Source organism: Maylandia zebra, linkage group LG18 (assembly GCF_041146795.1).
Source record: "Maylandia zebra isolate NMK-2024a linkage group LG18, Mzebra_GT3a, whole genome shotgun sequence".
Taxonomy (NCBI): Eukaryota; Metazoa; Chordata; class Actinopteri; order Cichliformes; family Cichlidae; genus Maylandia; species Maylandia zebra.
Genome location: NC_135184.1, coordinates 3,150,260 through 3,176,679, shown reverse-complemented (window position 1 = coordinate 3,176,679; position 26,420 = coordinate 3,150,260). Strand labels below are relative to the sequence as shown.

At 43.9% G+C, this 26,420-nt stretch overlaps 2 protein-coding genes across 7 annotated transcripts in view; one reads left to right on the top strand and one right to left on the bottom strand.

Moving 5' to 3' along the window:
* Positions 1–26,420, bottom strand: part of dnaaf11 (dynein axonemal assembly factor 11) — a 51,405-nt gene that overhangs the window by 22,360 nt on the left and 2,625 nt on the right. For 4 of the 6 annotated variants that reach the window (XM_076876680.1, XM_076876676.1, XM_076876678.1 and 1 more), the window contains 7 exons: positions 24,088–24,165; positions 23,814–23,986; positions 23,247–23,467; positions 22,356–22,532; positions 13,154–13,231; positions 12,036–12,101; positions 11,466–11,535 (listed from right to left, as the gene is read on the bottom strand). In XM_076876680.1, the coding sequence (XP_076732795.1) occupies positions 11,466–11,535; positions 12,036–12,101; positions 13,154–13,231; positions 22,356–22,532; positions 23,247–23,467; positions 23,814–23,986; positions 24,088–24,165 (863 nt within the window). The remainder of the gene's footprint in view (positions 1–11,465; positions 11,536–12,035; positions 12,102–13,153; positions 13,232–22,355; positions 22,533–23,246; positions 23,468–23,813; positions 23,987–24,087; positions 24,166–26,420) is intronic. The other 2 variants (XM_076876677.1, XM_076876679.1) reach the window with 2 other exon arrangements.
* On the top strand, positions 1,879–10,715 carry LOC112430939 (uncharacterized). The gene is made up of 2 exons (XM_024799451.2): positions 1,879–2,489; positions 8,511–10,715. Exon 2 carries the CDS (start codon positions 8,803–8,805, stop codon positions 10,363–10,365), a length of 1,563 nt encoding a protein of 520 aa, XP_024655219.2. The 5' UTR covers positions 1,879–2,489; positions 8,511–8,802; the 3' UTR covers positions 10,366–10,715.

Sequence of the window (26,420 nt, the reverse complement as noted above, 5' to 3'; positions counted from 1 at the left end):
AGCTCTGTATGTAAACTATGTGCTTGGGCCCACACGTTCTGCAAAGACACTTAAAAACACTTAACCTTAAAAACATTGCAGATTTTTAATGTAAATAGCTGTGTTACTCTGATTTAGTAAAAACATGTTGCACACTTACACTTATGCTATCTCTGCCAGTCACCTCAATGTCAAAATATGAAGCTACTGTAAACATACACACAGATTTTAGAAGCACCAACTTCTCAAAATTAATCATATTTTTCATCAGCGATTGAATTTGAAAACTTTAGTTCTCAGTTTCTGTTTGCAGACAGAAATATGTGCATTCATCTCAGACCTTCTCTGGCTTTGTGGTGCTGCTGAAAGGGGAGCTGCTCCAGTTTGGTGTCGGCCTGCAGCGAGTCTGCTGCTGCCTGCAGTCTCTGAACTCCTCACTGTGAGAAATCAGAGCTGCACTATGCAGGACATACTGCTTGGTAAGTGCTTCCTGTAAACTTTAGAGGCCAACAGATATCTGCAGTAAGTACAAATACCTCAAACTGCAAGTAACATGTGCACAGTTACCTCAACTCAGCAACACGGGAAAAGATTTGCTGATTTGTTCGTGTTTGTGCTCCTAGAGCCTTCAAAATTCACAGGTTTGAATCCCAGAGCAACATGGAAATACGTTTAGGAAAATCTTCATCAAGAACTACTGTCGCAGTGCCCTTGAGCACAAGGACCTTCACTGGCTGACAGCAGCAGTCTGTGGTTAAACTGGCCTGCTTCCAGTGTGAATGAGAGGAGAATGAAAGTGGAGTCTGGAGCTCTGAGGACACGAACCGGTAACAAACAAAGTGAACAACCAGAGGAAAGCAAAGACAAAGACTCAGAGGTCTGACTGAAGATCGAGGTGAAAACAGCAGCAGGTGTAGGAGCAAAGACAAAGACAGGAAGTCACGTCAGAATCTAACCTTCAAACAGGAAGTGACTAAGACACAAAAACACAGAGACATGAACATTAAATATGATGACAAACATGGGGAAAAACGACCAATCTAAGAGGCACCGACCAAGAACTGTGCACAAAGAGCTGCTTCTGAATATTTACTATTATTATTCACTTTTCTTTGGTTTTAAGATGCACAGCAGAGTTTGGACAGCTAAAATTCTCTTACACTCGTCCAGGTAAAAATTTCACATTGTACTGAGTTGGCTGTGACATGTTTTCACTGCACTGAATCATTTTCTTATTCGTTTCTGAATGTGATGAATCTCGATTTTTGGTGCCAACAGCATGAAAGCAAAGCTCCAACCTGCCTCGTATGAAAGGCTCAGGCTGCTGCTGGTGTCATGAGGTGGGGGCTATTTTTATGCTCAAGCTGAAAGCATCTCTCTTTGACTGTCTCACAGTAGTCACATGGCCTCCACAGTCACCACGTCTCAGCCCAGCAGAGCAGTGTAGGGCTGTGGTGGAACGAGACATTCACTTTAAGGATGTGCAGCTGACAAATCTGGAGAAACTTTGTGCTGCTGTCATAAAAATATGAACCAAAATGTTTGAGGAATGTTTCCAGCTCTTTGACGAATCTACGCCACGAAGTATTCAGACAGCTCTGACGGGAAAAAGTGTCCAATCAGGTACGAGTAAGGTGAGCGTAACTGTGACTGTGAATATCTGCATGATGGAAACGGTGGTGAGTGAGGGTCTGAACAACAAACTTAACAAGCTGACAAAGACTTAATGACTGACTCTAAGTGGCTGCTGCTGCCCTTTATGATGGAAAAAGCCCCAAATTAATGGATTTGTTGTAAAGTTCAGAGTGTGCAGCCAAAACTACGCACAGGCTAAACTTCAAATTAGGCATCACCTAATCTGAAAGGTCACCAGTTAATCTGAGTATAAAAATAAAAGCTTGTTACAGGAAAAATGATTCTATGTTTCTTTACCTTCTTTTAAATGTACAAAGATGCCTTTTGTCTGCCCTTTGCCTATGGTTAGATTAGTTTAGAATAATCTTTTTAGACTTTCTCAGCAAAGACATACTGTTTTGGGACATATTGTTTTAGATTGTTTTATCTCTCACAGCTTTCTCCCAGCTCTCTGCTGACGAGACTAGCGCCACATATGGAGTTGTTTATTTTATTTGTTTTGTATTTTCTTATCCTGTTCTCACTGTCTTTCCTATAAAAATTACCAAGCCACTGTGCATGGTGTGAGTTGTTCTTAGCAGCTCACCCGTGTACACGTTTGATAAAGAAAGTAACTTTGTCTCATTGTGTCTTTATTTCTCCTGGGTCTTTTACAGAGTTTTCCCCCAACATTTCTTGGTCCTTCGAGCCGGATCGCCTCCATCGTGTCCCATCTCCGTGACCAGTCCACGTTGCTCGTCTGTCGACAGCCCACATACTAGGTGTGTGGTCAAAGACCAAGGGCGTTAAATTCGAGTCTTGGCCAACGTTCTTAGAAAGCGACCCACGGTGGTGGGGCCCGATCGAGGTGGACCAGACCCGGCGACACTGACCAGGTAGATACAGACACACTGACACAATCTTGCGTAAAATCGCATTTTGAATTCAGGGAATTTAAAATAGCGGAAGTAGCTCGTCGACTGGTAGCTTTGGAAGCTCGTCGACTGGTAGCGTAGCTCGTCGACTGGTAGCTCTGGGAGCTCGTCGACTGGTAGCTTTGGAGCTCTGGGTAGCTCCCCCAGCTGGGTCTAGACTGGGTCTAGGGAGTAAGTAGCTCTGGGAGCTCCCCTTATTATAAGGGTTCCGGGCGCGCGCGTCAAAGCTGTGAATGTGAATGTGTGTGTGTGTATTGTTTTAATTAACGGAGCAAGCTGAATTTTCACGGTCCAATAAGAGACTGAGCCGCTCCTACTGTGTTTTTCTTTCACTGCTGTTCGCTGAAGTGCTGGTGGCTTGGGAGAACGGTCGAGTTCCGCCTCGTAAAGTTCACACCGCTTTTGGAAATAGTCCGAAAGTAGAAGGGCGTGTGAACAACCACTCTCATTCCTCATACCAGCGAAGGTGGATAGCAGCTGTATTGCCAGTGTATAAATAAATAAATAAAACTAAATAAATAAATACATAAGTAAGATACACTAAATAATAAGAAAATTGAAAAATGGGGAATAAAACCTCTAAACCTGTTGCCAATAATGGGCAGTATACACAAAAGTTCATTAATGACGAACAGTGGATAGAAAATAAATATCCAGGTGCAGGAAAAATCAGCGCAAGGAGATGGCGTAATCCTAAAAAGACGTCATGTCCTGGGTGGGAGGGTACGTGCAGCCCCGCAGCTTTAACACAGCTCAAAGATAGCTTATTAAAGGAAATAAGTGCAACCACAAATCTTAGAAAGAAAGGAAAACGCACACATGAATTAACTTTCCTAGATGCATGGAAAAAAGAGCAGCAGAGACGTGCTGAGAATAGAGAAAAGAGACAGAATAAAAAATAAAAGCAAAGCTGTGAGGTGCCTGAAGCAACGGCTGCAGCCCCTCCCCCCTATGTTACTGCCTCTGCATCAACTCCCAAGCAAACAGACAAAGATGCAGCTGTGAATAACCCTTATGGTTCAGTGCAGGCAGATTTAGCTAAAATGTCATTAACACCTGCACCTGAAGCAGATATAGGGGAAGATCATATAGGCAGGGAAATATGGCCTGACCCCCCAAGCCCCCCAGGAGTATTTCCATTAATAAGTTCACCTAACCCCAGATATGGTCAGCCGATTGGACCTATGGGGCAGCAAGACGCACACCCCACAATTCTTGTGTTTAGACCATGGTCACATGAGGATCGCAAAAATGTTCTTAAAGATGTCCCGCCCCTGCATGACGGTTTTGACATATGGAAGAGAGCAGTTGAAGCAATTAGGACTCAGTGGTATTTAAACGGTCATGAAATGTACCAGGTACTTCAAGATCTTTTAGGTTTGAAGTTTGGCTCAGTGAAAGGCTCTTTCACTGGGGGGGCAATCAATAATCCTTTAGATTCTTTAGTGGTCGGCAACGGACCACAACCCCTGCGTGCAGGTGACCCTGAATTAGAAGGCCAACTACATAACTTCTATGAACGTGTGAAATTACAGCTGGCCCCCAAGCCAAACTACAATAAAATAGGAGAAGTGAAACAGAAAGAAAATGAAACTGCATCAGACTTTTTAGACCGCCTGCGCCCAGTTTTTAGGCAGCATTCAGGTTTAGATTATGCCGATGGCGATGCAACGCCATTCCAGCAGCAGTTAAAAAATGCATTTCTAAATGGCCTACTCCCACCAATAAGAGCACATGTAGAGAAACATTGGGTCACAATGACCACTGGCAACCTGCCGGATGCCCTGTTACATGCTGAACACGCCACAAAAGTGCACAAACAGAAAAATAAGGCTGACGTCTTCACCATAGATTCAGAGACAGGTTTCCTTGCATTTTCGGGAGGCTATCAGAGGCAGAGAGGGAAGCAAGGCAATCGGCAGCAAGGCCACAAACACCCAAACAGAAACAGCAGATATTTCAAAGACAATGCCTGTTTTAACTGTGGGAGAGAAGGTCATTTTGCACGAGATTGCAGGAGCAAGCCACAGACACAAAATAAGAGGAGAAACAATGACAGGCAAAACAGTGGCGAATCTATGGAGAACAGCGACATGTGACTAGAAAACACACAAGACATGAACGTTGATGAGGGAGGGGAAGTTTTTAACATAGAACAATTGCTATTAGGGTCAGAATACAAACCAATGCTGCTAATTCACGTGAACGGGCAACCAATCCAAATGTTGTGTGACACCGGAGCATGTAAAACGGTTCTAAGGCAGCCGCCTAAAAACTTACAGTACTCAAAAGACACATTAGTTGTGAAGTCAGCCACAGGCCACACCACTGTACAACAACTAACTGCCCCGTTAGAATTAATGCATACCGAAAGTGGCCGCAAGTGCTTCATTAAATGCATATATGACCCCTCATGCCCAGTAAACCTACTAGGAAGAGACGCTCTGACAGAACTCAAGATAGGCGTGGTACCGGAAGAGAATGGCATGATTGCAGAATGCATGCTAAATGACAACACACCAGAGCCAGATAGCATTAACACGGCACACAGCAGCAACGTGTGTCTCTCTCAAGGCTACGGTGTCCCACATTATTACTGGACTCTTGAGTTGCCCGAGCTCACAAAACTACACAATGTGGCCCGCAAATACACACCCCCCACATCCTATTTCCAGAAACCCACTGACTATCACAACACGTTGAGATTTAAACAAACTCCAGGTCCAGACCCACTTTACGATAAGCAAGTGTGGAAGCTAGGACAACAGAGTTTGACTTTACAACACCTGTATGTCACAAAGTCGGGAAATGCAGTGTGCTCAGTAATCCAATCAGCAGCCGTGAAGGCTTTGAACCGCATGCCTAAGCCACACGTGTCTGTAGCGCATGACTATCATTCAGACTGGAAAGATTTAGGAAATGTGTTAGCCAGGGTTGAAGCAGACACTTATGAAAAAACGGAAGACACTCATGAAGGCTGGCTGCAAGGCCGCCGGACAGGGTGTTTCCGATACACACTGGGTTGGGTGGTCACAGTCAGGCCCGCTGTACACCTAGCCGATGCCGCTGAAACACACGCACAACTGACTGAATGACACCAGGCAGCACTAGCTCAGCTGCCTGAAACTCTCTGGTCTACAGGCCCTGCTGATGTAGGCCTTATAAAAAATGCTGATGAAGTAAGAGTAAAACCTCTCTCAAAACACAGACCACTGATATCTCAATACCCACTCACTGCTGAGGCTAGACATGGCATTCGCCCAGTGATAGCAGACATGGAGAAGGCAGGAATTTTAATAAAAACAAAGACAGCCACCTGTAACACTCCTATCTTTCCTGTTAAAAAAGCTATCACGGGTGCATACCGTCTAGTACATGACCTGAGAGCTATAAACGAAGTGACTGAACAAATCTCACCTGTGGTTGCTAATCCACACACTATTTTAAATCAGGTCACACCGAACGAACAGTGGTTCTCAGTAATCGACCTTTCAAACGCCTTTTTCTCAGTTCCACTACATCCAGACTCACAGCCATTGTTTGGCTTCACCTATGAGGGTCAGAGGTACACATACACTCGTTTGCCCCAGGGTTTCCAGAATAGCCCAACCCTCTATGCAGAAGCACTGAAGAAGTCAATGTCTAGCTGTAAGCTCCCACAGCTAGGTCAATACTTGCTGTATGTAGATGACATTTTAATAACCGGTCACACACAGCAGGCGTGCAAAGACAACACACTTGCTGTGCTACAGCATTTGGCTGAACAGGGCCACAAAGTCTCAAAACACAAACTGCAGCTGTGGAGTGATAACGTTACATATCTCGGACACACACTCACAGGCCAGGGCAAAACACTGCTGGGAACCAGAAAGCTGGCAGTGCAAAACACACCCAAACCTAAAACAAAACAACAGATGATGAGTTTTTTAGGTTTGTGTAATTTCTGTAGAGCTTGGATTCCAGAGTATGCACTAACAGTTCAGCCACTCCAAGACATGATTTATGGCAAAAACCTCGCTTTGCGCGACACAATAACGTGGACGGTAGAGGCAGACACAGCATTTACTAACCTAAAGGTGGCTTTACAAACAAATGTAGTCCTGGCCCTGCCTGATTATGACAAGCCTTTCGTGCTGCATGTTGATGGGGGGGCCGGCTACATGAAGGCAGTTCTGACACAGGCTTTTGGTGACAAACAGCGCCCTTTAGCATTCTACTCGTGTAAATTAGACGCTGTAGTTTCGGGCCTGCCGACTTGCGTCCAAAGCTGTGCAGCGGCCACAGAAGCAGTAAAGAAGTCAGCAGACATTGTCTTAGGCCACAAGCTAGTTGTCAAGGTCCCGCATGCTGTCACATCTATACTGCTGCAAGCCAATCTCTCTTACCTCACTCATGCCAGACAGCTATCGTATGTAGGCATTTTACTATCACAGTCTCACATCACACTGGAAAAATGTGGCACACTGAATCCAGGGACTCTAGTGAGCACACCAGCTGATGGAGATGTGCACAACTGCCATGCAGAATTAGACAAAGACACCAAACCCCGCCCTGACATCCATGCTGAGCCACAAGCTGGTTTTACTGATGTCTTTGTGGACGGCTCGGCCTCTAAAGACAACACAGGCCGTAATTGTGTAGGTTACGCAGTAACCACAGACAGTAGAATAATAGAAGCAAAACCACTTTCTTCTTCATATTCTGCACAGAGCGCTGAGCTGATAGCTGTTATTCGTGCATGTGAAATCCACAAAGATAAACCAATAAACATTTATACAGACAGCCAGTATGTTTTCTCTGCTGTGCATCATTTCGCAAAGCTCTGGCAAAACAGAGGAATGATTACATCAACCGGTAAACCAGTCCAGCATGCAAGCCTCTTACAACGCCTGCTGACTGTAATACATTTACCACAACAACTCGCATTGTGTAAATGTGCAGCACACAAAACTGATGGCTCTTTTATTACTACAGGCAACAATTTTGCTGACAGAGCCGCAAAACAGGCGGCACAAAAAACAAACATGACATTGATGGCAGTAAACACACATCAGATTCCACTGGATGTGTTGCAAAGTGAACAAAAAGCAGCAAGCACAGCAGAGCAGGCAAAATGGCTAAAACACGGTGCAGTTCTGACAAACGATTTAATGATGTGTTATGGCAAGCCAGTGTTGCCAAAATCGCTCCACAAAATGGCGGCATTAGTGACTCATGGCTGTACGCATTTGTCATCGGGGGGAATGACCTGTATTGTCAACACTCATTTTTACACTGTAAATTTTGAAACTTCAGCAAAACAATTTGTCAGAACGTGCATGACGTGTCAAAAATATAATGCTCAGGGTAACCTGCGACCACAAAGAGGCCGTTTTCCAACTCCGCCTCATCCTTTTCACACAATTCATATGGATTTTATTGAACTAAGCGAATGTCAAGGGTCAAAATACGCCCTAGTGGTTATAGACGTGTTCTCAAAGTGGCCGGAAATCTATCCAGTGAAAAAGGCAGATGCAATTTCAGTAGCAAAGTGCCTATGCAATCACTTCATACCCACATATGGCATCCCAGCTTTGATACGGTCAGACAACGGCACTCATTTTGTAAATGATGTCATCACTAAGGTCTCTGAAGCACTCGGTTTCAGCATAAAACACCACTGTGCTTATCACCCTCAGAGCGCAGGCCTTGTAGAGAGAACTAACGGCACTATAAAACAAAGGCTCAGGAAATGCATGGCAGAAACAGGAAGGCCGTGGCCTGAATGTTTGGGTTTAGTGAAAATGTGGATGCGCTTAACACAAGGCTCCCATAAACTAACTCCATTTGAAATCATTCATGGCAGGCCGTTTCCACTGCCTATTACCAGTCAACCAATAGACAAAGCAATCAGAGAAAACACATTAGCAGAGTGGATGTCTAAGCTGTTAGAAAACAAAGAGATCGTTGTACATAATCAACAACCTGATGATGTTTCTCCAGTGTCTTGCAGACTAAAGCCCGGTGACTGGGTTCTGATCAAGGTGCTCCAAAGGAAAAACTGGAGCACACCCAGGTGGGAGGGACCATACCAAGTCCTCCTCACTACACCGACCGCTTGCAAAATTGCGGAACGACCATCCTGGGTCCATCAGAGTCACTGCAGGCGTGTCAGTGAAGCCATCTAAACACAGCTGACGGCAGGCTTGCCCGCTTGTTGTGATCTCGCCCGGTGGAGGGGTCAGCTTTCCTGGCCGGGGGGTCTACTCGCGACAGGAGGGTGTGTTCCGTCGTCATGACGTGGTGGCTCTTATCAACTGCAGCGGCCCTGACCATGGCCGGGCTCCTCACCTTTGCTTCCGTGAGGGACAACAAGTCACGCTACATGGAGAAAAGGCAGACACTGTATGACAAAGGAAAGTACACCAAGTTTCCCCATGGATACGCCACTAACTTCTGGTGGCAGTTTATGAACACTACAGCTCACTTGAATAACAAAACTGACTGCTATGCATGTACCCATATGCCCCTATCCTCGCAGACGTCTGGCCTGTGGCCGTACAGCATACCTGAAGATCGCAGTTGGTGCCTGTTGGGCCTGGCAACACATCCAGGCTACGGTACTCTTTGGTCCAAAGCCAACTACAGCATCCCAGCAAAAGCAACCTGGAGGTCATCATCACTCACAAATGTGAACTGTTCCGGACAGACCTACCTACTTACCTGGCCCCAAGTCTCAGACCCACTGCCTGATGTAATTCTACTGAACAAACTGAACGCATCACAACTGCCAGTATGTGTGATGAACAATGGATCGCGGGCAGTGGGGGAGCTGCCTACTCACCTATGTAAGTCCATATACACTTTCTGCCCACCAAGGAACGAGAGGAAGTGTATGGCCTGTTCAATCAACGCCACCTGTGCCAGTGACACGACGCTGATGGGCCTAAACTGTCGCTCTGACTACAGCTACCGAATGCCACTACAAACAAAGACTCAGTACCAGACAGGATGTGCACGGACGGCACCCAGCAGCAGAGGAACCAGAGTTTTGGCTGACTGGTACTTCCTATGTGGCAACAAGGCTTATCTGTCACTCCCTGAAGGTTGGGGAGGTCTGTGCGCCCTGGTGGAATTGTCAGATCACGTTTTCTTCATGCAAAGTGTTGCACATCACCCAAGCAGCCGGCAGAGACGTGAAGTGGACATCGCCTCCCCCAATTCTTTCGGCATTACCGTGGACACTGGAGTGCCGGGAGAGTTTCGCATCTGGGGAGGAGGAGTGAAATTCTTACAGAGCTTGATCCCCGGCATTGGAGTTGCCGAGGTGCGAGATCACGTGGAGATCAACCGATATGCTCTGCTACGACACATCAACTTGACTAAGACCCTGGGAACTGCCTTAGCAGGAGAACAGCAGGCCATCAGAACGATGGTGCTGCAGAACAGACTGACACTAGACCTGCTAACAGCATCACAAGGAGGAGTTTGCAAGCTGATCGGGGAAACATGTTGCACTTTTATCCCTGATGGATACGAAACTGGAGGAGACATTTATGAAGCTTTGCAGAATTTGACCGCTCTGCAAAAATATGTCACTGACCACACACCTGGAGCAGCTACAGCACAAGGCTGGCTTGACTGGCTGTTCAGCGGTTCATGGCTGGCTGCTGTAGCAAAGCCATTTTTTCTTCTAGGTCTCATCATGATAGCACTGCTCATATTAGTGTTGTGTGTCTTGCCATGCCTAAGAGTAATGATTTCAAAGATGATAACAACTACAATGACTGCTTATGTTGCCGTGCCTCAAGAAGAACAACATCCCGTTGCAATTCTGTTAGAGGAGAACTTGTACTAGCTGCTAATAAATGACGTGGTGATTAAAAATGACTTGTCAAGTGATCATGCACTGATTAAAACATTAGTAGTTTATGCAGGTTTTCATGCTTTTATTTTTATTTTTTTTGAAGTCTTGACTTTTAAACATAAAGTTTTTCATTTTAAATACAACGTTTTCATGCTTTTATTTTCTTTGAAGTTTTCATTTTAAACATGAAGTTTTCATTATTTTACATATAAAGTTTTTCAATTTCAGGTTTGCATCATTTTAAATATAAGGTTTTCATCCTTGTATTTTTTGAAGTTCTCATTTTACATATTAGGTTTTCATCATTTTCAAATATAAAGTTTTCATTTTACTTTTCATCCTTTTCTTTTTTGTAAGTTTTCGTTTTATAATATAAGGTTTTTATCCTTTATTTTTTGTAGTTTTATTATTTTTTCTTGTTTTTTCCACTTGTTCTTTCATTTACTATGATTTTCATTTACTATGTTTTTCTTTTTATTTTCTTTTGTTTTATTATGTTTTTCTTTTTATTATTTTCTTTTGTTTTATTCTTTAGACCAAATGACTGCCATTTCTGCTATGCTGACATTTTGAAGATTTTTGGAAATTAAAAATTGCCTAAGATACTTAATAAATAATTTTCATAGACAATTGTTGTATACATTTAAAATAAGTTAAACAGGGGGGAATGTTACAGGAAAAATGATTCTATGTTTCTTTACCTTCTTTTAAATGTACAAAGATGCCTTTTGTCTGCCCTTTGCCTATGGTTAGATTAGTTTAGAATAATCTTTTTAGACTTTCTCAGCAAAGACATACTGTTTTGGGACATATTGTTTTAGATTGTTTTATCTCTCACAGCCTTCTCCCAGCTCTCTGCTGACGAGACTAGCGCCACATATGGAGTTGTTTATTTTATTTGTTTTGTATTTTCTTATCCTGTTCTCACTGTCTTTCCTATAAAAATTACCAAGCCACTGTGCATGGTGTGAGTTGTTCTTAGCAGCTCACCCGTGTACACGTTTGATAAAGAAAGTAACTTTGTCTCATTGTGTCTTTATTTCTCCTGGGTCTTTTACAGAGTTTTCCCCCAACAAAGCTTTACAGCGCACCTTTCCCTTGACGCTGACTCTGGCGTACGACGGCTGAACGTCCACATCGATCAAAGAGGTGTCCATGTGTCTGTGCAAAGAGGAAGGTCAGTCATTATAAACACAGACAGGTACAGACGCTGATCAGCTGATCGGGTGGAGAGTTTTGGTCGGACATCTAAAAGCCCGTCTCTGTGAAAGAAGCACCGTGATGGGTTTTCCAACCTGAGCTCCGACCACAGTTTAAATCAATTTGACTCGATGTGGCTGCGGTAAATCGGATTTGGTGCAAACAGCCACCACATTAGACAGAAACCAGCTACACAACACACACGAAGACAAACCATGACTAGACACAGATCTCATTTACAGCAAGAAGTTACATTTTAAAATAAAACGAGGTACAGCTTTTTCCTTTATCGATATCTAAGGTTCAATATTATTTGACAAAACTGAGAGTAACTCTGTGTCTCACCATTAAATATGGATTGATAAAACAGGTCTGTTCGCTCAGTCCATTTGAACCCCTATTTAAGACATGATTAGTTTTTAACTTTGATAAATGAAGCTGCAGAGAGTTTGTGCTCCTACCTGTAAACTTCCAGGTCCAAGATAATCGTGTTGTTTTCTTCATCTTCTGTTAGACAGAAATCCAGCCTGTTAACAACACAGAGAGCAACAACCCAGATGTTCAAACCAGGACACATGACACTGATTCTTAATGTAAACACTGCTATCTACACCGTGCCTCCACAGACTGTATATAATAGATGGACAAATTATTATGAAAGCTCAAAGACAGAGTTTTTGTCACCACGATGTTCATTTTTGGAGCCATAAGTGACAGATGACTGAAGATAAAGTCCGATCAGTAGACTTCCTGTTGGTGCCTTCCAGTCCTGTGATTCTAGCTGCGATACAGACATCAACTTAAAATCCAAACAGGGTATTTAGTTAAAACCATGCAGGCTTAAAAAGGAGAAAATTAGCTGTGGAGACCCAAACTGTTGTTTTTTTTTTTTGCAGGAGGCTGTAAATGTGTTTCTTTTTGCTCTAAAGTTGGATGTTGTGAGACGACCCTGACGGTGAGGTTGGTCAAACCCACATTATTTTATGGCTTAAACTTGTTTCTGCAGCATGTGACGTTCCCGGCCACTCGTGTGCATCTTTACTGAGCTGGCTGCTACGAGACAGGCTGCCGTGAAGCACGGCGTGCTGTCGCCCCGCTGCAGTAAGGTGATATATCACATAAAGCATATATTCCTGACCCGAGCGTGTCCTCAGCTCAGATTACCAATGAAATCAGGCGCGCTTTAAGGCCTCGACCCCTGTGGCCTTGCTCATGATATAAACCATTTGGATAATGGAGGAGGAGCGGGGTTGCCTGCAAGCGTTCATGTTTTTCCCCAACAGGACGACAGCAAGTGGACCAGAAAAAGCACCTGATAAGTTTTCACCTGCCTCACTGAGCCAAAGTAAAAACATGACAGATATGAAGAAGAACTGTGATAGAAACTGTGGACCTGCAGCGCTTTCCTTTATAATTGTTTCCAAAATACAAATTGAACCTGTTGATCAGTCAGGGCTTTAAAATGTTATACTTAAAGATCTGATCCCAATCATCTATGCAGCAAGTTGTCATGTATTGCTTCAACAAACATGCCATCACAGTGAGGATGGAAAACCTGCTTCTGTTTCTCGTTTCGTACTTGGGCTCATTGATATTCAAGACTCGTCCGTCAGCAGTGATCAGCGTCCTCGGGGCCTTCGGCTTCTTCTCTTTCCCCCTGCAGAGAAACAGCGCAGTGTGAGCAGATCACAAATGAAGTCAGGGTGTTTAAACAGTGGACTTACAGGTGACAGCACCTGGAGTCATAGTACCTTGGAGATCAAAGATTGCCCTCCCCTCCAGGAGCATCCTTAGAAAAAGAAATATAATGTGTAATGGAGTATGTTTGTGTAGGCTGAAGCCTGGAAACACAGCAGTGCAGGCACCTCGAAGGCTGAAAGTCATGAAGTCAGTATGAACGTAGTTTAACCTGCCTAACACAGGGTGAAGAACCCCTGCAGGTTCAACACCAAGCAAGATTATGTGGAATAATCTGAAAAACAACAACAACAAAAAAAGAAACTACCGATTAATCTGAGTGAGCCTGAAGAGGCGTGAGCCAAAAAAGTGGTAGCTGCAATATAAAAGGGCAAAAGAATGAACGGTTCAAACAGGTATGATATAAAAGCTCTAAAAGTGTGATTTTAAAAAAAGGTGCTTGCTAACAAATTATTCTCTTCACTTGTCCTGAAAACTGAAACAAAACTTTTAGCTTCATACAGAAATATCAGATTAACATTGGAAATAGCTCATCAAAATTAAATTATTATGGAAGTTAAAAATATGAAAAAAGAAATTAAATTAGCAGCTAAACATGAAGTATAAAAATTTTAAATAACTACATAAGATTGTGAAAAAGCGCATAAGTTGAATTTGCCAGTTAAAAATACGGATAAAGAAATGAAATAGCTAAACACTTAAACAGCTAGCTAAAACCATTACCAAATGAAACATAAAAAACTGGAAATTATCAGCTAAATGTTTTGCTAGCAGTAAAACCGTTTGCTAAGTGTAGCTTAACAGTAGCTGTAAGCTAAAATTATTAGCTTATTATTATTATTATTATTATTATTATTATTATTATTATTATTATTATGGATGTGGAAAAACTAAAGACTGAGAAAAGTCCCAGAGTCATCCCTTCGGTGTGCTCTCATCACCATCTGCCGCACAACCGGTCGCTCAATTAGCTGCGAGAAGCAGACGGCGACACGAGCGCTGACGGGGAAACACACACCTCATATCAGCCTGTCTATTAGGCCCACCGAGCAGCAGATGAACCTGTCAGCAGTCCAGGTGGGTGAGTGTTTAGCGCTCTGCAGAGGGTCGGCCGCCGCGACCTCCGCAGCCGTACATCAGCCAAGGAGAGGGAGGGAGGCAGGAGAGGGGGCGACGGCGTGCTTGAGGAGGCTTCGATGTGCTGAACCGGAGGATGTCAGGTCGTGGTTTTTATTGGAGTGGTTGGCTGGAGCGAGCGATAATGAGTCTAAGTGAAACTGTGGAGAAGCCTCGTGGTCATCTGTGTGACGGCCCTCGAATTGTAAGAGTCGAATCAGCGGGGTTCAGAAGGCGAGGTCGTCACATGGGTCACGCAGACTTCAGAGAGTTCCTGGAAGTGCTTAGCAGGTCTCTGAAATGTGTGAATATACAGAGAGAGGGTGAATGCTGCCTCTGTGACAGTGCTCTAACTGTTAGGTTTATAAATGGACGCTTTATCTTCTCGGTTTGTTTTTATAGCTGATTAGACAGTTTTACTGATTTGGCCCATCTGATTGTTTCAGGTGCACAAACTGCTTCCACTCAGGATCCGAGGGCTCCCTAAATGGTTCAAAGTGAGCGTGAAAGTGATGATTTTAGACTCTAAGAGCTTCATGTTGGGCTTTCCTTCAGCATCAGTCGGGGTTTAATGACGCGGGACTCTGACTTCCACTGGAGTCCAAAATTATGACTGCTTCCTTCTTATTTCAGTCACTTCCTGGATGTGGTGGTGTTAGTCTGAGGTGAGGCTGACAGAAATTATCCAAACAGAATGAGCATCTCCATCACTTTCCGTTCAAACAGCAGCTTTTCCCTCGATGCCACATACTGTCGACTCGTCAAGGTCCCAGTGTGGCTGCCTGAGCTGTAAACCCATAACTTCTATCTTTTTAAGGGTGCATCTGTCAAAGAGCAGAGTAATGGGGACGTCAGAGGTGACAGTTCTAGAGCTGAGGGCGATCTGTTCAGACAGCGCTCAGTTAGCCGTGCGGCCCGCAGAGAACTCCAAATCCATGCCGGATTCACAGCTGCATTCCCCACGCGGAGGACAGTAAGGTGCTGCAGCACCTCTGAACCCAACATCTGTTTGCTGCTGTTACAGTGACACACAGCACACGGGCAAAGTCATCCATCATAGAGGAGCTGTGAGAGCCACAGACCACGATTACACAACAGCTCAAATACAGCTCGACACCAAGAAGACACCAGCACTGAAACAGATCAATATTTTAAGGTAACTTTAAATTGTTGGGTCGCTCCTTAGAATATAAAGCACCTGAGGTGACTGTTGTCATTTATCAACATATGAATAAAACTGAATTGAATTCAAATTCATTGGAAGTGGAAAAAGATGGACGGATGTTTGGATGTGCTCTGTGCAGCTTTTCCAGTTTGAGGTTTGAACTGTAAAATGGACGTTTAGGTGTTTGTGTTTTCTTATCTGGAGCAAACTAAACGCAGACACAGTGTCGTTACTCTACTGCTTTACTCTGTAAACAAAAGACAACAGTGATCTTAGATATCTGGTTTCAGCATCACTGTTTTGGTTCACTTTAACTGCTCCGAAGTCGTCATTTTACCTGCATCAGGTAGAAAAGACTCTGACAGTGAACTGCTTGTAGCAGAAAACAGGCGCACTGGTGCATTTAGTGGTCTCGTTAGTTCCCTGTAGAGTTGGAGGAGATGAAAGAGGCTAAAAGAGGGTCAATAACAAACTTAGGGCTGTCTATACTGTCATGAATAAACACCAGCCAGGCAACATCTCTGTGTGGTGTTTTCCCTCCTCTCAGACGAACAGAGCAGCCATTTAACATGGGCCCGTCTCCCGGCTGACCTTATCGCAGAATCCACCTCAGGACCAGGAAATTCATCTTTCCTGACAATCCGGTGACGGCCCAACTGCACGCATCAAGTCAGCGCGCTCTGACAGCCGTGCGTGAGGAGGCGGTAAAAACGGCAACGCCGTGTCAACCTGATTTTCTGCTTGGACAGCGCGCTGGCCAGGGATGCTGCTGTGATGTGGATAAGTAGGTGGACTATCACCTGTATCACACCAGGATTATCCACAGGTGTAACCTCACATCTTCTAAATCCAACCGTCCTCAGCAAACGACTGAGGCTGGATTACATTTATCGGCATACATTTCAAGACTGTGCAGATTTAACATCTCACATAACAAATGAAGAGGAGAGGATGTGACAGAAGCCCGACACGCTGAAACACCTCTGGGCTGATGTGAGGCGTTTCCTGTGGGCAGAGATTAAGCAGCGGGACACTTCCACAGTGTTCGTCATACACAGCTCAGCTGTTTGTGACTCTGTGGCTCGAGGTGTTATGAAAGCTAAACGCTGTGAGTCAGCGCTGCGTCCACAGGTCAGCGAGACGAGCGGACGGTGGATAGAAAGGGTTTTTTTAAACCTTTGCCTAAAGCGGAAAAATGACCAAGTAAAGCAGATGTGTCAGGCCTCGCTGTGCAAACAGCCAATTTATTACAGCATCCACTGATCCTGGACCAGCCTCAGTGCTGTGAAACCTCGTTTTATCCTGAGATATATTCTCTGTTTACGTCACAGGAGCCACGACGGCAGAACTCAACAAGTTTTACTGAAACACAAAGTCTGATGTTTCTGTGCTGCCTGGAAACGACACCCAGCTCTTTGTTTAAGATCACAGAGGAAATTATTGACAAGATTTTCAAAAAAAACTGGAACTTAGTTATCCAGTAAGACCTCACAGTTTCTCTCACTGGATAGAAAAGCTTTTATTTATGTTGACAAGAATCCACAGAGCCTGTCTGTTTCTCAGATTACATGAGGTGCTGCATCAGTGCTTATTTTGCATCTTATTTAGTGATTAAATAGCTCAGAAATTAGAAAACAAAAAGTACTTTTCATCTTTAAGGCTTTATAAAAACAAGCACAGTGATGTAAGGATTAAAGGCTCTGCCAACATCGTGATGTGGAGCTTGAACCATGGAGGCTGTCATAGCGACATCTGCACAGACCTAAGGCCAGCGCTGAGCTCCTTCATCTCTTTACGAGGCTGAAGATCTCGGGGGTAACGAGCATACTATGAATTTAAATCCTGCTGATGATGCTGGCTGGAAGAGTTATTTTATTGGCAGTAATCCTGACTTATATCTCTGAAACACTCCAAAGAATAAAAAAGACACACTGTCATTGTAACATCTGCATTTTTTCACATCGTCACTTTAAAGTAAACGAAGAGAACAAAGTTGGAGGAATGACCATGTGACAAACATGCTTACGTGCATTTTAACTGTAATGAACAGGTGGACAAATAGAATCACTGGAGCTTTTTGGCCTTCTGTCCTCTAAGAGACGCTGAATGTTTTCCTGGTGACCAGAGGTGCTGATTTAATATTCAGAGCCTGCAGCGGGGTTCATCGCCCTGTGAACTGGAAGCTCGGAGCGACCCCAGAGGAGCAGGCTTTGTGTGTTTATTATTCTGCACGTCTATTACATGTCAAGTTTCTCTGGATGGTCTCTAATCACAGCTACAGTTCTGCCTCCACAAGACCGAATCATGGAAACAAAGAAGAGCGAGAATGAAAATGATATTCCTCAAACCACGAGGATCTTCAAATGACTGCAAACAGGAAGGAAAAGGGAGGAATTCAACCTTCACCCAAGGACACTGCAAGGACCTGAGGAAGGTAAAAGCTCCACAGAGGACAGACAGTCAGGATCAGAACAACAGTCAGGACAATCTTTTTAAACACAGAGGCACTGAATGAAAACCTCATTAAAGTGTCTATATCCTTAAAAGAAGACACAAACTAAAAGTAGGCGGAGCTGTGTGCCTCTGATTACCATATTAGGGATATCCGCTCTCAGTGACATCACACAGATCCAAGTGTTTATTACCATCAATTCATCCATTTTATTCTGCTTATCTCTATTCAGACATGGACAGATTTTACTCTCCTCAGCCACCTCCTCTGATTCTTCCAGGATGACAAAAATCCTGTTCCCAATCCAGTTGAGACACAAGCTCTCCAGCACATATTAGTCCCGTCCAGGGTCTTCACAGGGAGACAGGCGTGGAGACCAGCTGGCAACCTCCAGTCTACAAACTGATGTGTATTTGCTGACTACCTGAGAGTGGTTGCTGAAGGTTGCTGGCAGTCCGGACAGTAAAATTAGTCACAAAGTGGAACGCGATGCTACACTGAAAACCTCCGTCCTACTGCTTTGGTGCTAGCAGACTGTCACTGCCACCGGTCTCTCACATGGAAGACATCAACCTGGCTGCAAAAAACTCACAAAGCTGTAATGAAGTCGTAAAAAGTGCAACACAAACCACACACATGGTTACAAAAATCTGTGATTTTCCAGCTAATCTGCACCATTTTTCTCCCACAGAGGAGCGTTCACTGTAAACTGAAATAATCAGCATTTCTGAGCCTCTGCACTCTGACTGGGCTGCTCTCAGTGAGGGAAACCTCACAGCTGCAGGCTGATATCAGCATACTGACAGGGAAACTGTGTGTGTGTGTGTGTGTGTGTGTGTGTGTGTGTGTGTGAAAGACAGAAACACTTTGAGAAGCAGATGTTTAACACACTACACATACTCAATTAACACCCTGGTAAGAGGGTCACCTTACAGGTGAGCACTAATTACAGCAAAATAATTAGACTCATGACAGACCAGCGCTGTAATCTGATTGGTGTACAAGCAGAAGACACGGGTGGCTTGGACGAGTAGGGCCACTGCAAAGGAAACAGTCAGCAGCTATATTTTAAAGAGAGTTCGTGTATAATCAGCTAATCACAGCTCATCAGATTAACACAGGTGCCTGAAATCAAAGTCCTTTTACAAGCACGCCTCTGCCATTTTATCAGCAGTTAGTCTGAAGCCTTCACCTAACAGCAAAGAGAGAGAGCTGTAACTTTAATTTGTCCGGAGTGTGTTTAAAAAGTGTGGCTTCTGTACGGTGGCCCTGAGAGGTCAAATCCATTGCAACTTAAAAAAACACCATCAAATACTAAAATGCTGCAAAATCACACAAAACACAGCAGAAGTGTTTTTGGGGAGACAAAAACGTGTCGGACCGGCTGCAGGAGCGACAGGCTAACAGTAAACAGCTAATAGTAAACACAGTATTATATGAATCATGTGATTGAAACACACACAACCTTGCAGCTTCTTCTTACTTTACACTGATGAATCATCAGTGTCTCCATCCTTCATGTTTTTCATCGTCACTTCCACAGCTGGGATTTTGTTTGTTTGTTTGTTTGTTTTTAATCTCCGTTGTTTTTTTCTATTTCGTTTGTGTTTTGTCTGCTTTTGAAGTATTTTTCTGTTTGCTGGTGTTTTCTTAAGTTCCAGTACATTTGACCTCTCGGGGCCACCGTACCTCTGGTCCATGTTCACACATATATATATATATAATATATCATATAAAGAATAAAATCTATAAACAGGAATTTAAAGCAGACCAAAAGGAAGCTCAGTATTCACACAGTTAATTTTTCTGTGCTGTCAGCTCTGAAACTGACGGGACTCAAACCGCCGTTATTTCACCCACACGACTGATGTGACGAACCACCGGCTCACGCTCTACAGCCGTCTGACATCAACAACATCCACAACATCAAAACCACGAACACGTCAGCAAATCTGCCCTGAAACACCTCAAAATGCCCCAGTTATGTCTTTAGTGTGAGTCATTAGTCTGCAGAGTGTGCGGCAGCTGGGCAGTTTGACCTTCACAGACCGAGTATACAGTGTAAACACACAGTCCATGCTTTACATACAGAACATATGAATCCCTAAAACTTAATAATTTACTGGAAAATCTGGACATTTTAGAGTCTAAATGCTCCTTATTGTTTGTAAATGACATCAAACATTTACATTTATGCAGTTAGGTCCATAAATATCTGGACAGGCGTTTTTTATGTTGTTTCCTCTTCAGGATAAGACTGAAGTGCAGACTTTCAGCTTTAACTCAAAGAGTTTATTTAAACTAGACGTTCAGAGGCCCAAAAGCTTGAATTAAAAAAAAGTATATAATCCATCAGTGTTCATTAAAGTCAGCAACATTACACATAACCTGTAATATAAACCTGCTAATTTCGCTAACATGCTAACAGTTCAGTGAAAGTGCAGCTTCCATCGTCTCCTGTTTCTCTTTATTAACTCCACTGCACACTTTGCTGTTATGTGTTTTAAAGATGTTAAAGCGTCTTCATGTTTTCTTCTTTGTTCATTCTTCCTCCAGCTGCAGTTTTAAATGTGCAGCAGCACAGATCAGAAGCTGTGACACTGCAGACTGTACAAACTCTTCTTTAGTTAGAATATTGTTCCTCTAACGCCTGTTTGTTGTATATTTAGGCTTCGGGGCTTCAGGGTCAGTATTTTTAGACATATTTCAGTAAACAGTCGCCACTGAGTCTCATCAGTCAGTCCCACTCTGACACCTGGATGTAAATCACTCAGGATTATTGGCACCTTCAAGCTCACTGGCCGAGTCATTCGTCACAAACACAACAGAACAAAATCCTCCCTGACCGCCTGAACCCGCTCGTCTCTCTGACGCCACCGCCTCGCCTCGGGTACAGAACACTTTGTTCGTCTGAGAGCTCCTCATTAACCCGACAGTCCGAGCTAGACCGCAGACTCATCCTGCCCGTCAGCCAACGTATTTATGTCTGATTCATGCTGCTTCACGCATCCTCGACTCAAAATACATTAAGTGTTGTCCTGGTGAATCGGCTAACAAAGTCAACGTCACAGAAAAAAAGACAATACAGCCAAAAGTTTGTGGACAGCAGCTGCATTTCAGACAGCTGTACTCTTCCACCTGTTTTAAGGTTTTAGTAAGTCTTTATAAATGATGGGCGGAGCCATCGTGGCATCACCCATCTTGAAGCGTCTACATTAGCGTTTTTTTAGCTGGAAGTGATGATATTTGGACACGAGGTTGGAACAGCTAAATTATCAGCTTGAACAACCAGCTGCGTCTACAGCCTGCACAGGTGCATCACACACTCCTGACAGAATACTAGAATTTCATTCACGACATGGATGATGGTCTGTTAGCACCATTAACTGCACAGGAAACTCGATAATCACATTAAATATCTTTATTGTGAAACTTCTGTGATTAATTTAATATTTAAAAGCTTCAAAAGAATATGAAGAAACAACTGCTATGACTTTTGTTCAAAGCATTTCTGTATTGTGCTGAAGAGAGATTGCCTGAAGCTGAACTAAGGCCAGGCTGTACTTGTTTTATAGTATTACTTTGTACCACAAGGTGGTGCAGCGAGTCAGTATAACCTTTATTTAAAGAGGAAACTCATTAATAGCACACTCTTTTCTAACAGAGCAACATGAAAAAGAAAATGTCTTGAGGAAAATGGGAACGGCTAAAAAAGAAGAGTTTAAAAACAGTGGCACACACCACAAAGCAAAGTGCTGCCCCCCAATGGTGAAAGTTTCAGTTAAAATGTGCGCATGAGGGTAATTATAAAAAGTGCACACAAGCAGACCTGAGGCCTACCAGACACCCAGCAGCTACACTCAGCATACCTGTCAAACACAGGGGCCACACCTCTAAATATAAGCCACGCCTCTAATTTATGCCAGTCAGACAAATAGTAATCTCTGACCGGCACAGAAATCCCACCATTCGGGATCGGCTGCTGTGGAGTTTTCAGGTGTGATTATAGAGACATCTGGTGGCTGAACTAGTGAATTGCATCCAAAAAAACACCATATGAAAATGAGCATGTGTTTTACGTCACACAAGTAATTAATGAAGATAAATTTAGAGTGTTTTTTTCTTCCATGCACCCCCCCCCCCCCCCCCCCCCCCCCCCGCCCCCCAGAAGTTTGTAGCTGACACTTTGAAACAGCCTGTTGACTTTCTTTTATGTCTCCTGTACAAGGCACATATTTGTTGTCTGGGCCTTACTGACCTCATTATTTCATACAGCCTGATTAACCAGTGAGTTCATTACAACAGTTGAGTAAATAAGTCGGTGTGGTGCTCAGATCTCACGGCACTTACTTCTCCTTGGCCCGCTTCTTCTCCTCCAGGTGCCGGTGAGCCTCCAGACGAGATTCGGGGGTGAAGCTGCACGGTGTGTGCCAGAACTCGTGCTCCCTTTGCTCCTCATCCTCCTCCGGGTTCTTTGGGTTCTCGTTCAACTCCTGGTTCTCCTTATTCTTCTCTGACTCTGGACTGCTGAAACCAGAAGGTCTTAGGTCATCACTGAGTTTGTAAAGACAGTTTAAAGACTCTTCGATCACCTGAACTCATCAGGGTGACCTGTAAGTGTTGCTATGAATCACGTGAAGATTCCATAAGAGTAATTTTGCTGTGGCTGCACACTGACAGTAAAGGTCCTGGATCTTGACTCCCTATAGTTTTAGAAAAAATTTAAGATGTTATCATCACTTATTGTTACTTTTCACGCCCTCTATCGCAGTTAGCAACACCTCTGACCGCCTAGAGCGCCTCTACATACATGACATCCTCGTCAGAGGTCTTTAGTCCGCCTCAGGGACCAGGAAACTAAAGGAGACACAGTGTTTGCAGTCTGAGCCTCAAAAATCTGCAACAGCTTCCTTGAAATCACGTTTTCTGGATTTCACTTTCACATATTTTACTTCCAAAACAAATCTCTAAGTGTAAAGCAGATATGAGAGTGACTCATCATAAGCCAAATCTAGTCCACACAGCAAACATATTTGTCCCTTTTTTCCCTCTTCCTCCTGATTTTAGCAGTTTCACTTACTTGACTTGAATATTCTGCTGTTTGAGACCAGATTTGTTCAACATAATCATGCGTATTAACAAGGACGTTAATAAAAAGTGAAATCTTGTCTCACTGCAGTTTGGAATTGCAGCATCTCAGAAACTTTCTGTACAAGAGTAACGATTTATCTTCTCACTCACGCTGTGTTGTTGATGTCGGTGTACCAGCGGCCGTCAAAGCCTGGTTTCCTCTCCTTCTTTTCCTCCTCAACTCCTGCTTCCTTCCTCCTCGCCTCCTCTTTCTCCTCAGCTCTCCTCCTCAGGTATTCCTGCTCCTGCTCAGCGACGCACCTCCTCGCCTCCTCCAGACCCTGCGAGGCTCGGATCCGTTCTGACCGGCTGATTTCTGTCCCGTCCAGACTCTGAGGACACAGAGCGAGAGCTGGAACTCAAACTCTGAACCTCCATCAGGGTTTAAGCTCACAGCCTGATGACCAAACTGCTTTCAGTGGTCTTTAAACGACTGTCACACATTTTTCTCCTGGAGCTTCACTGGCTGTTGCTTTCACTGAAGTGTTCTCAGCTCTGACCTTTTAACATCCGACTAACTGAATCCCTGCAGACACTTTTTCATCAAATACTTTGTCATCAGAATCTTCCAGACGGAGCTCAGCTGCCTCAATCATAAGTAAAAAATAAGTAAACCCAAACAAATAACAGCAGCCTCCACCTCTCTGGATGTAGACGAGGATCCACCTCAGACGTTACCTTGAGCTGAGGCAGTGCAGCCACCACAAACTGCCTGTAGCCCTCGAACTGCGTGCAGGGATTCCCCACCAGAAACAGCTCTCGGAGGTGGATGTTGTGTCTCAGGGACTCCACGCTGCTCAGGCGGCCCACGAAGTTCACCGTCAGGTCCAGTTTCTGCAGGCTCTCACAGCCTGATGAGCGGGAAGTGGAAACAGAAAGGCGACATGTTTACATGTTTACAGGCAGAAAAACAAGCGCTGAATTAAAGCCCGTACATACGCTATGCACTGACCTTCAAGGTTTTCAATGACTTCAATGTTGTTCAAGGCCAGATTCAAGTACTCCAGCTTCTTCAGTCGGCCAACATTTTCTAAACGAACAAAAACACAAAATCACAAAGTTCCTGTAGAGGCAGCTGATGACTTTTGAGAACAAAAGCATCTGTGTGAATGTTTTCCTTGGTAAGATGATGTGACAACACATCTAACATCTGACTGATGTCAGCTATCAATCAATCAATCAATCTTTATTTATAAAGCACTTTTCATACAAAAAACAATGTAGCACAAAGTGCTTTACATAGTTAAAAGCAGCCCACCCCACCCTCCAACTCACTCCCCACACTCTCATTAACATAAATGATGTGAATACACATATATCCCCCCCCCCCCCCCCCACACACACACACACATACACACACGCGCACACTTAAAGAGTAAAAATTGGGCTGGGCTCGCATGAGCCAAGTGATGAAACACTATAACAGGGAGCCGTCTGCACCGGGAGCCGGTCACAGACCGCAGCCTCCAGGCTGGGCACACAGCCGGAGGGAGGCAAAGGAGCCCCCCAGCCAGGCTGAGAGGACCCCCAGAGACCCAGCAGCCACAGTCGATCACAGCCCCGGTGCAGAGAGCCCCCTCTGAGGAAACACTGGAGATATGACACAATAGGATATATACAGGGTAAAATGATAAAATAAATAAGAACGGGATACAATATAAATATAAATAGAGTAAGAAGATTAAAAAATGAATAAGAATAAAATCAATAAATATTAGGTAAAGTCTAAATTAATAATAGAATAACAGGATAGAATAAATAAGCATAAAATAAATAAACGCTAAGTAAAAGCTAAATTAAAAAGGTGGGTCTTGAGCCTGTTCTTAAAAACATGTACGTTCTCTGCGGCCCTGAGCTCCTCCGGCAGGCTGTTCCACAGACGAGGACCATACCACTGAAACGCTGCCTCTCCGTGAGTATGTGTCCTGACTTTAGGGACAATCAAAAGGCCAGTACCAGAGGACCTCAGGGTCCGCGAGGGTTCGTATGGTAAAAGCAGATCTGAGAGATAAGAAGGCCCAAGACCATTAAGACATTTAAAAACCAATAAAAGAACTTTAAAATCGATCCTGAAACACACGGGGAGCCAGTGCAGCGATTCTAAAACCGGTGTAATGTGGGCCCGCCCTCTGGTCTCCGTCAGCACACGGGCTGCCGAGTTTTGCAAGAGTTGTAAAGTTGAAATATTCTTCTTAGGAAGACCAGAGAGCAGGGCATTACAGTAATCAATGCGACTGGTAATAAAAGCATGCATCAGCATCTCCGTGTTGGCCCGAGAGAGAATAGGGCGGACTCTGGCTATATTTTTTAGATGATAAAATCCAATTTTAGTTACATGTTTAATATGTGGGATAAAACCAAGCTCAGAGTCAAAAATAACACCCAGGTTTTTCACTTGTAGCGAAGGACATAGTGAAAATGCCTCTAATTTAGACAAGAGTTTCTCTCTCTGAGCCTCAGGACCGACAATTAAAACTTCAGTTTTGTCCTGGTTAAGCTGTAAAAAGTTTTCTGCCATCCAAGATCTTATATCCAAGATACAGTTAAAGAGGGCATCCATTGGTCTGGTGTCATCAGGAGACACGGAGATGTACAGCTGCGTGTCATCAGCGTAACTGTGGAAGTTCACTCCATGCCTCCTGATGACACTGCCGAGAGGGAGCATATACAAATTAAAAAGTACAGGGCCTAAAACCGACCCTTGAGGCACACCACATGTCATTTTATGGATCTTAGAGGAGCATGTATCCATACTCACCATAAAAGTTCTGTCAGAGTGACAGGAAGTGAACCAGTTGTGTACAGCACCAGAGAGGCCCACCATGTGTTTCAGTCTGTTTAAAAGAATAGCGTGGTCTACTGTATCAAAGGCTGCGCTTAGATCCAGTAGCACCAGGACTGAGAGCTTTTGGGAGTCCCAGTTATATCTAAGATCATTTAAAACCTTTAGGAGAGCCGTCTCTGTGCTGTGGTTCACCCTAAATCCAGACTGGAATATCTCCAGGATCTGTCTATCATTGAGAAAATCAGTAATCTGAGTAAAAACAAGTTTTTCTAAGACTTTACTTAAAAATGGTAAGTTGGATACAGGTCTGTAGTTATTAAAATCATTACAATCCAAATTGCTCTTCTTCAGAAGGGGCCTCACCACCGCCGTTTTAAAGGCAGCAGGGAAGACACCCAACTGAAGAGAGCAATTCATCATGTATAAAAGCTCAGCCTCAAAAAATCCATAAAGTGTTTTAAGGAGTGAAGAAGGAATTGGATCTAAAAGACATGTGGTGG